This window comes from Pleurodeles waltl, chromosome 4_2 (genome assembly GCF_031143425.1).
Source record: "Pleurodeles waltl isolate 20211129_DDA chromosome 4_2, aPleWal1.hap1.20221129, whole genome shotgun sequence".
Taxonomy (NCBI): Eukaryota; Metazoa; Chordata; class Amphibia; order Caudata; family Salamandridae; genus Pleurodeles; species Pleurodeles waltl.
Window position 1 is genome coordinate 150413742 of NC_090443.1, and position 18326 is coordinate 150432067.

Sequence of the window (18326 nt, forward strand, 5' to 3'; positions counted from 1 at the left end):
TCAGACTGCACCAAGAAGCAAGAAGGAATCTCCCTTGTAGTGAAGAAGTCACTCCCCCTGCTTCTGCAGGCACCAGCTGCAACGACTGGCCGTGTGGATCCTCTCTTGCAACTCTGCATGGATCTTGCAACACAGGTGGTCCCCTCGCACCCCCCTCTACCAGCTGTCCAACTTTAGAGGTGGAGAATCTTTGCCTCCCCTTGCAGGACAGTGCCCATGTGCACAGCAACTCTTGCAGCTACCAAGGCTTGTTGGCTCATCTTCAAAGGGATCTTCAGGCTCTGTGTAGCCCCGGCCTCCAGCACTCTTCCATACAATGCATGGTCTCCTGCGTGCTGCTCCAGCGACGTGGACTCACTGCGACTCCTGTGCCTTCTGCCTGTGAGATGGCTGTGGGGGCTGCATCCACGACTTCTTGCTCTCCTGACTGTTTTGGGGGGGTCGCCGGGGACTCCCCTCCTTGGGTTGAGTCTCCTTGGACCTTCCTAGTCCCCAGCAGCTCAACAACTTCTCGTCTGTGGCTCGTGCCTTTGCCAAGGCTTGTTTGTGGTTTTTCCACACCTCTGATGGACTGCAACTCCTCTTCCGACGTGGGACATCAACTTCATCACTTCTGGAACTCTTGCTCTGCTGCATAGCAGACTCCTGGTCTTCACCGTCGACCTGGTCCTACATATCCAAAAGGGCAAGTTGTAGCTCTTGCCCCAACCCGACACTCCAAATGGAACTGGACTTGGTCCCCTTTATTTGCAGGTCCTCTTATGTCTGGATCCATCTTCGGTTTTTGCAGTCTTGCACAGTATTTTCACAAAGTTTCTCTCTGGGTTTGAAAATACCAGGTACTTACCATTTCTCACCTGGTCGCTTGCGGGCACTCTGGTACTTACCTTTTGGGGTTCCTAATTCCACCAGCTCCCCTTTACGGATTCCACCTACCTGGGTGGGGGTTCATCATTTGAATTCCATTTTTTTAGTATATGGTTTAGGCTCACCTAATGAGCATGAGCTTTGTACGTCTCCTGCTCATCCACAACTATCTCTAGAGATCCTGGTTTCCTAGACACTGACTACACCTCACTGGACCTGGTATAGAGTGATAACACCATAGGTGCTCACCACACACCAAACCACCTTCCTACATTGGTAGTGCAGCTGTGGGATAAGCACTTGCAATTGCCTTACCACTAAATGGTCTTTCCTGTGGAAAGTACTCAGTGACAAACTGTTAGGTACACTACACAGTGTTAGGGATGTGGTCTCCTAAGTTTAGGTAAGCTAGGATCTGGCATAACCGTGCTCCAAACTTGCCTGGGAGCCTAGAGTTAGGGTAGTTAGGGACTTCTACACCACTCTAGCTAGACATGTCTTCAGTAGAGCTCACATCTCATGCCATAAACTCTTAATATGAGGGTTTAACTTTCCAGGAGTTAGGGAAAGGTGTGTGCTGATAGGAAACTGAAGACTGGGAGAAATCCCAACAAGAGTTTGCTTCTGGGGCCTTCTCCTCCAGGATGACCAGAACCATGGCAGTAGCCAGGAGAGGAGGAAGAGCTAGAATCTGCCCCCCCTCAAACCCCCCACCCACTCCCAGTGCTAGAGAGAGTAGAATTAGACACTAAGGTGGGTCAGGAAGTACCCAGGGAGGGTCAACAGGAATCCTAGAAACTCAGTCTTGGGTTTCCAAAAATAGCAGATATTCCTCTGCCCATTCTCATCTCTTCAGTCTCTGGGGGGGACCCACTGCTCAACTTCGGGTGAAGACTCCCTTGACAGGGAGCTCAGGGAAATGACTGGAGGAGGCCAAGCTGAGGCTGCAGCAGCAGCAACAGCTGGACCTAGAAAGGGAGGCTTTGGCAGTGGACAAAGGCAGGGATTGGGGTTAGTGCCCCATGGTGGCAGTAGTTGTTTCAGGGACACCAGGGTCAGGGAGGACTCTTGAAGGAAGCAGGTAAGTCTCAAGACGAGGGTGGGGACAAAGATTAACACAAGGAGTCTTCATCAGGATATAGCAAATTTAGATATTTAAAAAAAAAAAAAAGTGAGAAAAGTGCTCCAGATAAGTGTTTTTTCTCCTAAAAATGGAATCCACAAACAGTTTGCTGTACTATAGTCACCATCTTCTCAGCTTTCAGGAACATGCAAAACCTAATTTCGTACCACTGCTATGGCATTTTTCTAAAAGGTAGCCCATTTTCTATATTTGTGTGCTCTCAACCTACTTCCAGTTTGTGGTGAAAACCAGTGTGAAACTCATGGATGGTCCAGAAAAGTTATAGATTTCTAAAAATTAGACAAAATTATGAAATCAGCAAGGGGTCATATATGTAGATCCTTTAAGGTTTTCCCAAGGAAAGTAACTGTTAAAATAAAGAAACATTGAAAATCAGCTGGAAAAAACAGCTATTTGTGACAATATTTTTATTGGTAACTGTGACAATGGCCGATTGACAAAAGCAATATACCATTACGTCTGCTAGACCCTTCTGGGTGCTAGGATATACATGGTTTGTAGGTTCTCCGAAAACCCAAGCTACCCAGGCAAACAACTGAGCTGCACTACACAAAGGCTTTGCTCTAAGAATTAGTCTGTAATCTGTACTCGATGTAAAGTAGGCAGAGTGAAAAATGGGTATCAAGGAAACCTATGTATTTCTAAAATGGTCACAAGATATAGTTTGAGAACAGTGGTTATTTCTACATCTCTTAATTTGTAAGTACCCGTACTAGCATATGATTTGAATGTGGGTAGCTCTGGATTTTGGACCCTAGTTCAGCTGACACCTAGGAAAACCTAGCCAGCCTGTACATTTTTGAAAACTAGATACCTAGGAATATCCAGGCTGGGCTGGTAATAGGCAATATCTTGGACAGCTACTTGAAGAGGGGCGAACGTCTAGAAAGGGTAGTGCACAAACGTTTTCCATTTAGCTACATAGCAAGCTCTGACTGTGGGCCTGCGTGCCTCTAAGATTGGCCACACATTCTAAAGGTAGTTTGAGGTACCCAAACTCAAGGACTTCAGGTGCCAACTCGCAAGATTGAGCTGTTTGGGTTTGGGATGCCAGAGGCTGCCTTGATTCTGTGAGAAGATAAGACCGATTCAACAGCGTCTTGTGCTGCACTAGAGAGTTTGAGGAGAGTGGTGAACCAGGGTTGCCTGGCCCAGGCGGGGCTACTAAGATGCAAGTGAAATTTTTGTTGAAGCCTGCGAACCACTAATGGAAGTAGGGGAAGATGTAGGGAAATTAGCAAAGTTGATCGATAGTGCATTGCCCATGGACTGTGGGTGTGAGGACCTGGAGGTCAAGTTTGGGCATTTCGTGTTTTCTGCCGTGGTGAACAGGTTTATGTAGCGAGAACTCTTCCCTCACCCAAAAACATCCATCAAAAGTAGGGGAGTAAGATATCAGGGTGGAGCCCCCACTTATGGACATGGTGCTGATTTCTGGTGAGCAAGTCTGCAAAATCACTGTCCACCTGAGGTATGTACATTATCAGGAGATGGACTTTGATACTGACCACCGCCAAATGCCCTGGGCTAGAGCAGACAACAGTCAGAGGTACGTGCCACCCTATTTCTGCAAGTAAAACATGGCAGATATGTTGGCTGTCCAAACTAGTATCTCCTTTTGTTTTATGCAGGGGAAGAACGCCTTCAGGGCTAGTTGGAGGTCTAGAAACTCCAGGCCGTTGATGTTGAGACCATGTTGGTTGGGTGTCCACATTCTTTGCATGGTCAGCTCCTGTGAATGCTTCCCCATCCAGTGAGAGATGCGCCTGTTGTGATAGTCATCAGTGGAAATGGGTCCAAGAATGTCTGGCCTTGCAAAAGATTGCTGGCGTTCCAGAGCGCGAGGAGTGCAGCCCTAGATCAATACTAGATCTTCCCAAAGAACTGCTTACGACTATTGTGCTGCTAGGCACTCTTGCAAGGGGCGCACCTGACATGTGAGACTATAGCAAGGCAAAAGACCACTATGCCTAGGGGGCGCATGACCTTTGACAGATACCAGACACTGTCTGAAAAAGAGGGAGCAGCATGTTGAAGGCTCGAACCTCTGCATGGCTGGGTTATGCTTTCCCTCTGTGAGAGTCAAGGGCGGTCCGAAGAAAGGCTGTATCTGGAGGGGGTGCAGACGAGATTTAATCACACTGCGTTGTGCAGAAGATGTGCAGTGGTCTGGGTGTGCTAGACATTGGCTTATTAAGATTGCAACAGAACAATCATCTAGGTATAGGAAGATGCAGACACCCTCCCTTCTGAGGTGAGTACCTACTATTGCAAAACACTTTGGAAATACCCTGGAAGCTGTCACCACTCCAAAGGGCAGCACTTTGAAGTGATAATGTTGATCACTTTACACAAACCAGATGTACCAGCGGATGGGGAGGATGGATGGGGAGGATGGATAGGGAAGAAGGCGTCCAAGTCGAGGGCGGTTATGAAGTTGCCTTGCTGTAGTAGAGGAATGACATCCTGGAGTATCATCACATGAAGGGTTCTGACAGGATGTACTTGTTGAGAGGTGTTGGAAATGGCCCTTTCTGCAGGGTATGCCCAAACTGTTTGCCTTTCTCCTCCTATATTTCTGACGCCCTTCTTGTTGGCTTTGGGACTCTGGGCACTTTAACACTATTTAGCAGTGGTAATGTGCATGTGCTCCCTCATCTAAAACTCGGAATAACTGGCTTACACCTGTATGGCCTATTTAATTTACCTGCAAGTCCCTTGTAAAGTGGTACACCATATACCCAGGGCCCATATATTAAATGCTACTAGTGAGCCTGCAGCGCTGATTGCGCTACCCGCTAAAGTAGCATTATTTCAACCTTGCCTCAGTCCTGCCACTGCAGTGCCTTCAGGCAGAGTTTACTTTTTCACTGACTTGGTAATTCAAACTCCTTACCAAGGCCTAAACTCCCTTTTCACTACACCTAAGTCACCCATAAGGTAGGTCCTAGATAGCCCTATATGGGCAAGGTGATGTGCACCGTAAGAGGTAGGACATGTACTTCTGTTTTACATGTCCTAGTAATTACAGCCAGCATATTTCGTTGTTCACTACTGTGAGTGCTGCTCCTCTCATAGGCTAGCATTAGGCATTCTTATATATTTTTTAAGTGGTTATTTCTGATCTGGAAGGGGTAGCGTGGGCACGTCCGGAATTGGTAATGAGACAGCCTGCTTACTGGTGCAGTTGGATTTTACTTTACTATTTCGGAAATGCCACTTTTAGAAATTGGGCATTTCTCTGTGCTTATGACTATGTGCTTTGGAGCCTGACTTCAATCCACGCTAGGGCAAAGTGACAGCTGCATTTGGTACATACTTTCCAGAGCGCCACAACACAGGAGGGGCTGGGTGTGACAGAAGAGACATCTGGATTCATCTGCATACCAATAGTCATACAGGGCTGGGGAGAGGGAGGGCTGTTCACACCTTACATGTCAATAGGCTGTGTCTTGCCCTCACACACTAGGCTGGTTTACCCCCTGCAGATATCTGGGGCTAGGCTAAAAGGGGAGTTGTGTTTCACTTGAAAGGGTTCCTTTCTTCAAAGACATTACGGAGTGTAAGTACAGGGGGATCTGATTCCATGATTTTCAGAGCACTTTTGGAACTCTGCTGGGACAAGGCCACTCTGCTGGGCTGTAAAGAAGGACTGCCACTCTGCACTACATTGCTGTGTTGGTCTACTCCTGCTGTGTGCGGACTTGTAGGACGGACTGGCACTTTGTTGCAGCTCTGTGTACTGGCCTGCAGTGCCTACCCGACAAAGAGAAGGACGAGTGCCTCCATCTTTGCCTGCAAGTGCCTCCCAGGGTTTGGTGGCTCGCCCTGTGCTTTCAACAATCCGTGCCTAGGGAGCGCTGTTTATGTTGCCTTGTTTTTATTACTAGCGTGTGATGGGTACCTTTTGGTCTCTGTGCAGGTGAGGAGTGCGCTATTTCCCCTCACTAAGCACACAAGGAGTGCTTATGGTCGCCCTCTATGCGTGAACAGCACTATCTAATGACCAGTGGGGCACGCAATGGGGGTGCTATGTCTCCAGCACCAGAGCGGATCCGTGTCTATCGCCACCACGCCCCCTGCACAGCTCAGCGCGGCATCGCAGGAGCCATCGCGCTTGGTCAACAAATCAAGGGAAGCAACCGTCACACCACGAGCACCCCCTCAGATGGCCCCCATCAACCGGACCAGTAAGCCAGATTCACTGCTGCACCGTGAAGATTCTCCCAGCACACTGGAGCACATGAAGTCCAAGCCGCTCCAGACCATGTGAGTGGGATGAGGACCAGAGGGATCTCCCGTGTGGCCCTAAATTGCGTGTGGAATACTATTCCAGTACTCGCATGATATGCACAATATTTATGGTTTAGGTCATGCATGACCTTTGATATAGCATTACAATATAGGAACCATATTTGTATATAGCCCCATGTGGAATCTTATTTGCGGTGTATTTATTGAGTCACTGGTGTGAGTGGGTTGCGCAAACTCTACACGTGACCTTTGGAGATAAGCCCGACTGCTCTGCACCAAGCTACCGGGGGTGAGTACAGGTTATCTTTGGTGTGTAATGAAAATGTCACTTACCCAGTGTACATCTGTTCGTGGCATTAGTCGCTGCAGATTCACATGCTGTGCATAGTCCGCCGTCTGGTGTTGGGTCGGAGTGTTACAAGTTGTTTTTCTTCGAAGAAGTCTTTTCGAGTCACGAGACCGAGGGACTCCTCCTACTTTGGTTCCATTGCGCATGGGCGTCGACTCCATGTTAGATTGTTTTTTTTGGTGGGTTCTGTCTGGCTTAGATGCATACCCTAGTCAACCAGAAACCCACATTTCTAACATTGGTAATCAGCAGTGAGGATAGGACTTGTGTTAGCGTAATACCACAGTAACTCATTGCTGCACTTCAAAACTCTGCACTTAAACCATCGTGTTTATTTTCTCCTGTTCTCTAATTGGCCATTTTATTATTTACTCCTACCTCATTTTTCTTGCACTTGGGACTCTAGCTGCTTTCACTAGTGTTTTGTACCTTACTAAAATGAGGCCAACCTTTAATCTTAACGAACTGGGATGTTGCACTTTCGAGAAGAAGGAGCTCCGCAGGGAGAGGGGCCTAACTGTATGGGGAATATGACAAGTGGGACCTCCCGAGAACCCTGAACTATTGTGATAGGGACTGTGATGAGGCAACTGAGAAAGAGGAACAGGAGGGGATGGTTCCAAGGGAAACCCTGAGGAGGACCCAGTGAATGGTGATACCTCTGAGTGGGAGGGTTGCCCAACCACACCCTCAGAGGGCAGTGACCCTGAGGAAAACGAGGAGGGAGAAAATAACCGGGTAGGGACATCAGTAGAGATTAAGGACCCCATTGATAGGGAGTCCCTTGCTGGGTCTAGTGCCAGGAGCAGTGTCACCTCCCACACTGTGTCCCCTGAGCAGTTCACAGATAGACAGGCTGAGAGGGACATGAGGTTGCAGCTGGTTTTAGAAGAGAGAAGGCTAGAGGCTGAGAAGTTCTTAGCTCAGGAGAGGACAGTGGAGGCTGAAAGGTCCTTCTCCAGGGAAAAGCTTGCTTTTGAGGAAAGGAAGCTGACCTCTGAGCATAGGGAATCTAGTTTGCCCAGAGAGACCCTCCACTGAGAGAGACTCCATAGTGTCAGGAGAACTGGGAGGGGTGGCTGACACAAGCATCCATCCATTTCTGGTGTCTGGCAATACCACTCCACAGAGGAGGGTGCAGAGGTCCAGATGGAAGAGTAGAGGGAGGAAGGACTTGCCAATAACCCCCTTATTCAGCCTAAGGGTACAGTCCCCGAGTTGGAGGGTCCGGTTCAGGGTATCACCCCTGACCTGGAGGGGGAGGGGAGGACCAGCCCACTAATGCATACCCTGGGTTGGGTAACCAGTTGCAGGATAGAACTCCTAAACTCGTGGGAGAGCTGAGCAGGACTGCCAACACAAGCACCCGGACAGATCTGGGGGTACCACTCCCAAATGGGGGTATTGAACCCCAGAAGGAGGGGCAGGGGGGGGGGGGGGGGAGGGGAAAGAAAGCCTTGCCCCTGTCCTGCCTAACTTTACAGACCCTGGGTCGGGGGGTGCAGTCTCAGAATACCACCCATGAGCTGGTGGGTGATGGAGTGGAGAAAGAATGTGATGTACCTGGGGCCAACGCTCCCTGCCCCACCTCCCCCCAGTCTGAGAAATCTCAAAGGACAGAGACCCCTAGATGGTCTGTGGCCTGGCTCTGGACACGGACCACTGCCAGCTACCTCTGGTGGTTACTGTTCTTATGGTCAGAGTTGTCCATGGTTTGAGGACATAAGTCAACTGGGTTCAGAGTGGCAGAGAACTGGCAAGTGCCGTCTCTGCAGTTGCAGGCCTTTGCCCACGTTCTATAGCCCCAAACTGGGAAGCCAATCAAGGTATTGATTAGACTACCCTGGCTTTAGGCTGGCTGTGTTGAAAGTGGCTCTTTCTGCAGGGTTATCCCCAAACTTGTTGCTTTTCTCATCTTATTTTTCTGACTCTTTTTGTTGGCTTTAGGACTCTGGGCACTTTACCACTGCTAAATGGTGCTAAAGAGCATGTGCTTGTTTCCCTAAAAATTGGTAGGACAATCCCACTGGGCTTCATGAGGCCTTTGTCTTTTTCATTAAAACATTCTGCCCTCTAGTGGCAGAATGGTCTAACAGCTTTATAGTCTTCCAAAGTTGGTCTATACCAGCATTAAAGTCACACTCCCCTGTTAAAGGCCTGAGCAGAAGCCTTTAATGGCCGGTATAGCTCACTAAAGCAGGCTATAAGGTTTTTATAGATAACCAAGCTAGACCATCCCTGGTGGGTCTGCAGACCAATTTCAGACAAGTAAGCCCTGCAGGACCAAGCGGGCAAAGTACCCTTTACAACAGACCGGACTATCCCCACCGTAATGTTTGGTAAACGTATGCAGGGAAGCCCACGTTGATCCTTGGCAAGTATTCAGAACCGGAACTCCACGTGTCAGTGCTGTGGTCGTGGCTCTGCTGTAATAAGCGCACAAGCCCTCAGGAGGTTGTTCTTGGTCAATGCGCTGCAGATTTTAATGCAGAGTGCAACGCATGTGGATATGGTCCTTTTCAGAACAACACAATCATTTTCAGCTCCATCATGCCCCACGAAGAGTTGATCGTCCACCTGGGAATTCTATGTGCAGTCAAGGTAGAACGGCCCTCGTTTACGGTCCAGGCGATGAGACGCTCCTCATCCTTGGAAGGGTGAATCTGAGCATAGAAAGTAGATAAGGCGACACACTGATCTAAATGAAATGGCGTGACAATCTTCGGAACAAAGGAGGCCCACCTGCAAAGCACCACTTTGTCAGGATAAATAGATAAATAGGGAGGCTAAGATGACAAGGCCTGAGGCTCAGTTACTCTTCGGGCCAGTAGGAAAGCCATTTAATCACAGGGGACAATGGTGAAGTGGCTTGAAGAGAGCACTCATCAAGAATGTAAGAACCATATTTGAGTCCCCCTAAGGCATGATAAAATGGAGAAGTGTGACCAGAGCAGAGCCCTGCTGGGCAAGTGACAGAATAAAGATAGGAACCTGAGAAAGGGGGAAAACAACATTTTTGTCAGAACACCACGCCACAAATTTCTACCAAAGGCAGGTGTATACCGTCTTAGTCGAGGAACATTTGGCTCTTAAGATGCCAACACACACTTCGTGAGGAAGGTCAAAGGTTGTCAACTTCTGCTGCTTAATTTCCCTGCAATGAGACTGGATAGGTTCAGGTGGAGAACCTTTTGCTGCTACTGCGACAGAAGATCCTCCCGAAGGGGAGTCTGATCAGAGGTTCGATGGCCATGCTCAGTAGCTTGGGATACCAGACTGTCCATCCCCAATTCGGGGCCACAAGTAGGTCTTGAGCCTGGTTGTTCTTGATCTTCTTGAGGACTCTGGACAGGAGTGGTATTGGCGGAAAGCCGTACAGGAGGCGTGAGCTCTACTGTGGAACAAAAGCATTGCCTAGCGAGAGCTTCCTTGGAAACTACAGCGCACAAACCTGCTGAGATTGTGAACTCTTGATGGAGGGAAGCAGATCTAACCAAGGCTCTTCCCAACACTGAAAGAGACCTTGCGCCTTTCCTAGATGGAGACAACATCTGGGATCCGCTAAGCAACTGCTGCCAAGTTTGTCTGCTTTGGCATTCTGAGAACCTGACAAGTGTTGAACCACCAGGTAAATGTCCTGATGTTCTAGCCATGTCCAGAGACTAAGGGATTTTTGATATAGGGTACACGAACCGCCCTAGTTGCTGCAGTACCACATGGAAGTGGTGTTGTCTGTGAAACCCTGTACTAGACTCTCCTTGGCAGAAGGGAGGGAGGCTTTCAGTGCCACTCAGATGGCTCACAACTCAAGCATATTAATGTGGAGCCCAGATTCTGCCGGGGACCAGAGTCCCCTGAACTCCTCCTCTAGCAGATGGCTAACCCACTCCAGGAGTGACAAATCTGTCACTACTTTTAGATCTGGTTAGGAAAGGGGTCTGCTGCTGACCCATTCGTGGTTCGTTAACTACAACAAAACTGCTGATCTTTCACAGTTCCCTTCGAGATCTGGACCATGTCGGAGAGATTTCCCTGATGCTGTGCCCACTGGAACTTCAGGTCCCACTGTAGAGCCTGCTTATGCCAAAGCACATTTTTTACTAATAGGATACCATGAGACCAGGAGCCTCAGTCTGCCTCACCAAAACCCAGAACAGAGACTGAAACATTGGTATCATAGCTTGAATATCCTGGAGTTGACACTCTACTGGATAAGCTTGAAACTGCACTGTGTCCAGAACCGCTCCAATGAAAGTGTCTGAGAAGGATTCAGGTGTGAATTTGGCATGTTTATTGTGAACCCCAGCGCGTACAGGTGGTCTGCCGTAGTGCTGAGGTGAGAGATGGCAACCAGGGACAAGCCCGCCATTGAAATATGGGAAGGCTGACACTCCTGATCTCCACAAGATCTCTGCGCCAACCGCCATCACCTTGATGAACATCTGAGGGGCGGTGGTCAGGCTAAATGGAAGCACGGCAAACTGGAAATGCTTGCGGATGATCATGAACCCCAGTAACTACTGTGGGTGGGTAGGACAAGGATGTGACAATATTCATTCTTCAAGTTGAAAGCTACCATCAAATCTCCAGGATCCAGGGCAGATAGAACCTGAGCCAATGTGAGCATCTTGAATTTCTCCATCCTCAGGAAGTAGTTGAGGGATCGTAGGTCTAGGATAGGACAGGACGAAGGCTTCCATTCTTCTGTGGCACCAGAAAGTAGCAGGAATAGCAACCATGACCTGCTTCTGGTGTCTGGACCCTGTCTATAGCTCCCTTGGCCGAGAGCTGCAACTTTCTTGCAAAGAAGAGAAACAGGGTCCTCTGTCAGGCTGTCTTGAGATGGTGGCAAGGGGACGAGGGGTTGATCATGAAGAGGAGGGAGTAGCCCCTTCTGCCGATCTGCAAAACCCACCTGCCTGATGTGATGGGTGGCCAGAGGGGCAGGTGATGGCAAATCCTGCCCCCAACTGGGCACCTATGATTGTGTTAAGGGCCCAGCAGGAGGCTCTGGAAGCACCACGATGGCTGGGTGGGTATTGGCATGTCTGGTAGTTCCTTCCGTAGACATGGTTGGGGCGAAAAGCAGACGGAGCAGCAAAGGGCTAAAGATAAGCCCAAGCACCAGGCCACAGCCCAACATTTCTTAAAAACAATCGAGCACAAAGTCCTCTTTGTCTCCAAAGAGATGGGAGCCATGTCCATCAAAGATAACATGACAGTCCCTGAAAAACCAGTAGTACAAAGCCAGACGTGGCACCCAAGGACAAATGTCGACAAAACTGCTCTTCCCAGCGATTCAGTCATGTCCACAGCAATTTGTGAACTTTGCTGAATTTCTCTGATCTGCTACAGCTTAGGAGAGGATGGCCCAGGACTCCTCTGGGACCATAGGTAGTAAACATGCAACCGTATCCCACAGAGAATGGGAGTAACTCCCAAAAGGTGTGTTCAGACCACAATCCAGGCCGGTGGAAGAAAACCTCTTCTTTCCCAATGTCTCCATAGTCTTGGATTTCTGATCCCATTTGGTGGTAGGGAACGTGTCCGGGTTAACATGGCAGGTGGAAACCTGGACCACCAAGTTCTCAGGGATGGAATGTTGAGTAAGGAAACTTGGGCCCACTGGGACAGGGTGGTGGCGACAGGCGATTGCCCTATTCACAGGCGCCCCTATGTTAGGTTTGGACCAGGTACCCAAAAGGTCATCTCGGTATGGCCATCATTTAAGGGGAGAAGCTGCTCTGATGGGGAGACTCCCTATCAGAACTCTAGACACTAGTCTTGACCACAACTAACGGCTTTGAAGGTAGAAGACCTTTGCAGCCCTCCGCATCACCACTGCGAAAGACACTCCTTCCTTTGTAGCCGCAATAAGGTGAGAAAGCATGCCAGCATCTGGGGAAGTGTCCAGGCCACAAGCCCCACACTGTTCCTCACACCAGTCCACATAAACTTCCTCAGGGTCCAGTGACCACGCCCATTCCTCCCCAAGGCCTAGTCCATAGGAAATAAGGCTCAGGATCTGGGAGGCAAGGCAAGGCTCCCGGGGGAGCTGGATACGGTGTCAAAGGTGTCACCAGCAGAACAGGTAGTGCTGGCATCAGGACGGGCGTCTGGGAAGGTGGAGTTGGTAGGACTAGCGCCAGTCTGCATCCAGGAATGGATCCTTGGGGCTCCACTGGCATGGAACCACAAGGGGCACCTGCTGACCCTGTGGGGCCAAAAGGCATACTGGGGGGAGATTTGGGAGGGGGGTGCGTTGGATCCACCTGTCCAAATATTAGGCACAAGGCATCATAAAAATTCTTTCAAGTTGGACCGGGATTGCTCTGGCTCCCGGAAACTCAGGGTAGCACGGAGTCAGCCTAGGCTCAAACGCGGAGTGAGGCCAAGAATGCAGACGCTCCTGCGTCTCGTTGGCCTATGGATGTGGATAAGTCAAAGCATTCTTAGACTTCTTTTATGCTGGGATTTACCAGAATGTCCAGAATATTTGGAATTGGACAACTACCTCGGACTCTGTGATCGGTTCCAGGAACTCCCTCTAAACCGGGACCTCGAATGGTGTGGCATGACGGGCAACCATCAGCTTGAGGGAACGCTCCCTCAAAGCCTTGGGATTCACAGCGCTGCAGTCGCAGAACGACTTTGGGTCATGGTTGCGCCCAAGGCACCACAGGCAAAGAAGATGTGGGTCAGTCACCAACATCAGCGGGTGACATGCATCGCATGGCTTGAAGCACTTTCATTTATGACAAACTGCCACATCAGGAGGATAATTTCGAAAATGTCTCAACAAAACATCAAGTAAGCTCAGTCAAAAAGTGACTGAAAGGGTAGCTCTTCCTGGAACTGCCCTTGCTGGCGTGGCAAGAAAAGATCTCAGGAAGCCTGGATAGCACCTACATAGGTGCGTCATTTTCAGTGTGGACAACACATGCGGAGCCGGTAGACACCACCTACTGACGCGTAGAGGTACTGCTCACAAAAAAATCTTCAGGATCCAGTCCGATGCCCGGGATATTTCTACGGGAAGGAATCTGCATCCGGATGTATCTCTCAGATTCACTTCTACTTTAAGCTACCCAATCATCTATATTGCCACTTGTGGTTAATTTAACCCAATAAGGAGATTCTGAATTCTGTTTGATCATGTAATACTTTTTGATTGTCTAATCCAAAGGGATTGCACTCACTCAGAAAATCCCTTCCATTTCAATAGATATTCCACTTGACCCCTCATGATACGTCGGTCTAGCACCTTCTCCACCACATATTCTTCCTCGTCAGACGAGGAAGATGCAACGTCCTCCGACGGATTCTTGCTTTTCTTCGCCATCGTTGAAGGCGTTCCAGACTCCACGATGACGGCTCTACAAGGAGAAAAGGTATATGTGATTTGCTTTCATTCAGACAATCATTAAAAAGTCAGATTCAGCACACTATCTGAAGACTGCTTTGGTAGTACATCAGTTACATTACAATATACTTCAGTAAGGAGACAACAGTTGACATGCAGTAAACTTGCAGAGAATACATCAACTTAAGTTCTTATTTAAAGTATGTGCCATAAGATTGCTTGGTGAATTACAGAAAACATCTGACTACATTAGCAGCCAGGCTAAAACAATACGTTGTTCTGCCTCGAAGTTTAACAAAACATGCCAGCATCCCAGGGGAAGAGTCAAGCTGCAATGTAGAGACAATCTCAATCCCAAATAAAAACCAAAAATGAAAGCATAAAACCACAAATATTAGTGTGATAGTCGTAGAGTACACCTGTTATCGACAGAGACCATTCCCCTAAACCACACTGGTAGTGGGTGCACAAAGATTCAAGTACACTGTAATTGTACACAACTCCATATGATAAAAATCTATAAATTCACATGGGGAAAATTTCCTACACTAATCTACAAAAGCCACACATAGGAGCAGACAGGGCTGCCCAGAGACATACTGACTGAAACGTAGCAAAACACTTATAACTATTACTGGGTCATGAACAGACTCTTGGGACACTGCATTTAATTTAGCCGCCTCGAACAAGTTACTACAGTTAAAAGAAGGGACCAATTGTAACAAATTTGCCATGAGAAACTGCTGCCAGCATGCCCAAAGTCGTCCTCCTTTTGAGGTTGGTAAAACTGAGCACTACTGGGTAGTAGTAATACCTGTAGGAAAGTACCCTCTTTTTGGCATGGTTACCCCCACTTTGTGCCTGCTGTCAGTGCACTTTGACTGTTTTCAATGGGATCCGGCTAACCAGGACCTCAGCGATTGTGCTTGCTCCCTCTAAATTTGGTTGCTTAGGACACTGCACACCCCACAACTGGCATATTGGTGCCCCCTAAAAGGTCCCTAGTATCTGAGGTGGCCAGGGCATTGGGGCACCAGGGGTTCCCCATGGGCTGCAGCATGTATTGAGCCACCCATAGGAGCCCAAGCAAAATCTATCTGCAAGCCTGCCAATGCAGCCTGCATGAAAAGGTGCATACACCCTTTCACTGCAGGTCACTTTAAGTCACCCCTATGGTAGGCGTCCTAGTCCAGAGGGCAGTGTGCAAGTGCCTGAATGTGAGGGCACCCCTGCATGAGCAGAGGTGACTGCGAACTCCAGCTCCATTACACTAGACTTAAGCGCGTGGAAGCCATTTTACAGGTGTGCTGGACACAGCTCACTACCTGTGTCTAGTTACATAAATGGTAACTCCAAATTGGGCATGTTTGTTATCAAACATGTCGAAATAATACCCCAATACTGTTGCCAGTATTGGTTGTATGATTTCATGCGCTCCGGGGGCTCCTTAGAGGGCCCCCAGCATTGTTCCTACTAGTCTTCTGGGGTTTTTCAGGCAGCCTGCACTGTGCCAACCCTCAGACAGGTTTCCGCCCTCCTGCTGCTTGACCAGCTCAGGCAGAACAAAAGATTTCCTGTGGGGGACGGAGGTAACAACATGTCCCTTGAAAATACGAGTTACATGGCTTGGGACAGGTAGCCTCCCCAAGCCACTGGTATGCTTTGAAGGGCACATTTAGTGCACTCCTTGCATAAACCGGTTGGCACCAGTACAGGGACCCCCGGTCCCTGCTCTGGTGCAAAACTGGACAAAGGAAAAGGGAGTGACCCCTCCCTTGTCCATCACCACCTTATGGATAGTGCCCAGAGCTCCTCCAGGTGGCCATTTTGAATCCATGGGGGCAGGGGCCCCTGGGAGCATCCGTGTGGCCAGGCACATGACGTCACAGCCCCATCCTGATGGGTGGTCACCCTGCTAGGTGGCCAATCCCCATTCCTTGGCTATTTAGGGTCACCCTCGAGTGGGTCTTCAGATTCGACAGCAAGATTACAGCAGGACTACTCTGCAACTTTTATTTCATCTTCTGGGCACTGGGAATGCAACTGGACCCTCCAAGAACCAACCATCTGCAACTACAGCGAGAACTCTACCCTGCAACATTGTTTCTTCAGCTCCTTCCAGCAACTAACATTTTCCCCAGCTGTGCATCCTCAGAGCATTGAGTCTTCAGCCTGCATTGCTCCAACCAGCTTTCTGGGGGTTTCCCCGACAGCCCATGCTGCTGCCACCCCATTGATCAGTTTCTGCTCTCCTGCTGTTTGAACAGCTCAAGCCCAGGAAGGCAGAATAAAGTATTTTCTTTGGGAGCGGTGGTAACACCTTCTCCCTTCGGAAATAAGTGTTACATGGCTTGGGAGCCTCCCCAAGACACTGATCTGCTTTGAAGGGCACATTTGGTGCTCTTCTTGCATAAATCAGCCTGCACAGGTTCAGGGACCTCCAGTCCCTGCTCTGGGACGAAACTGGGCAATGGAAAGGGGTGTTGTGTAGCCATTTTAGCTATAGCTCCATGCGCATTATTTTTACACACTAGGCCAAGCCGCTGTGCACTCTAACCTAGATATATTTTATTCCGCGTTATTTTATTATTACAATAGCCACTTTTACGGTCTTGTTTGATTTTCTGTTTATCTAACTGTTTTTGCCTATGCCAGCATTCTGTTCTCAAACAAGACATTCTTGCTCACTCTGTGCTTCTTCCAAGGCTACGGCACGGTACATTGCCGGTGAACATGGTAGAAGTTTAGTCTCAAACATTCGTAGAAAACACACATCCTTTCGTAGGGACATTTTCTCAGAACATCAGCTGTGTTGTTATGAAAACACTTCCTTGTCCCTTACACATTAGAGGGAGATTCCAGCCAGAGAACCACATCTGTATGCTGATTGTCGAATTCTTCGCTGCAGCTGTCTTGCAGACTGAAGGCCTTTGCTCAGGTATAGGGGGATGATGTCTTCCCAGGGGAACCTGACGGGCAGAATTAGAGCTTAACACGCTGTGCTCTATTATAGCTTAGATAGGAGTTAGTCTACAGATTATAGTGACAATATGGTAGCATTATTCTTATGCTTCACCCTCTTAGTCACAATTTTAATGTTATGTTGTCCTGGTTGTTGCGGCCCATGCTTTTCTAACTAAGATGCAGTTGTTTTATTAAAATCATTATTGAAACATATACTGCCTCCGTTTGTCATTGTATTTATGAGACTAAATGTAACTGAGAGAAACGGATGAGACCTGAGTGACCACAGCTTCCTTGAGAAACTAATCATGTCATGCGCCCGACTGCCCAGTCATCCCTGCCCTTGGGAAGAGGTGAGGCACTGCTAGTTAGCCGGAGCAAAACCCGGATTGGTGAGACAGGTGTCACCTGCAGTGGGTCAGACTCAGTCTCCTACACCGTGGGCGATTCTGCCGCTCAAAATCCAGTAGTCTCATTAGAATGAGAGCCTATGCGACAGGGGAGTGACCACTTCCCTGTCCATCATCACCCCAGGGGTGCTGCCCAGAGCACCTCCAGAGGGTCCCTGGGTTCTGCCATCTTGTTGGCAAGGAACTCTGAGAGCATCTGAGTGGCCAGGCCAGGCAGGTGACGTTGGAGCCCCCTCCTGATAGGTGCTTATCTGGTTAGGTGACCAATCCCCCTTTCAGGGCTATTTAGGGTCTCTCTTGGGTGGGACCTCAGATTCAGCTTGCAAGACTCCAGCAGGACTCCTCTGCAACCTCCACTTCGACTTCTGGCTACTGTAACTGCGACTGGACACTTCAGGAACCGAAAATCGTGCTACAACGAAGAAGTCTCTTCTGCAATTTTGTTTCCGCGTCTCCCGATAGCTTTGTAACATTTCCCCAGCCGTGCATCCTCAGAAGACAGCAACTCTTCAGCCTGCACGAGAAGGAAGAAGGAATCTCCCTTTGAGTGAAGGAGTCACTCCCCAGTATCCGCAGGCACTAACTGCAACGACAACTGGCTGCGTAGGTCTCCTCTCATCCTGGGTTGTGTGGATCCTTCATCACAGGTGGTGGTCTGAAGTAGTCCTCTCTTCCAGCTATCCAACTTTGGTGGAGCTAAGCCTTTGCAGTCCCACGCAGGTCAGTACCTCTGTGCACTGCCTCTTGCAGCTACCAAGACTTGTTGGCATCTCCTTCAATGGATCTTCAGGCTCCATGTAGCCCTAGCCCCCCATTGTCTATTTGTATTTGCACTGTTTTCTATCACCTTTTATGCCTACTGCTGATTACTAGTGTACATATCTAGTGTGTTACTTGACTCCTACTGGAGAGTTGCCTCTCTCGTACTTTTTTGTTAATTATGCCACTAAAATAAAGTAATTTTATTTTTGTAAC

At 48.8% G+C, this 18326-nt stretch overlaps 1 protein-coding gene across 3 annotated transcripts in view; it reads right to left on the reverse strand.

The window, feature by feature from the left end:
- CBX5 (chromobox 5) overlaps positions 1 to 18326 on the reverse strand; it is a 125225-nt gene that overhangs the window by 60285 nt on the left and 46614 nt on the right. For all 3 annotated transcript variants that reach the window (XM_069231004.1, XM_069231003.1, XM_069231005.1), the window contains exon 4: positions 13814 to 13990. In XM_069231004.1, the coding sequence (XP_069087105.1) occupies positions 13814 to 13956 (143 nt within the window). In that variant the 5' untranslated portion in view covers positions 13957 to 13990. The remainder of the gene's footprint in view (positions 1 to 13813; positions 13991 to 18326) is intronic.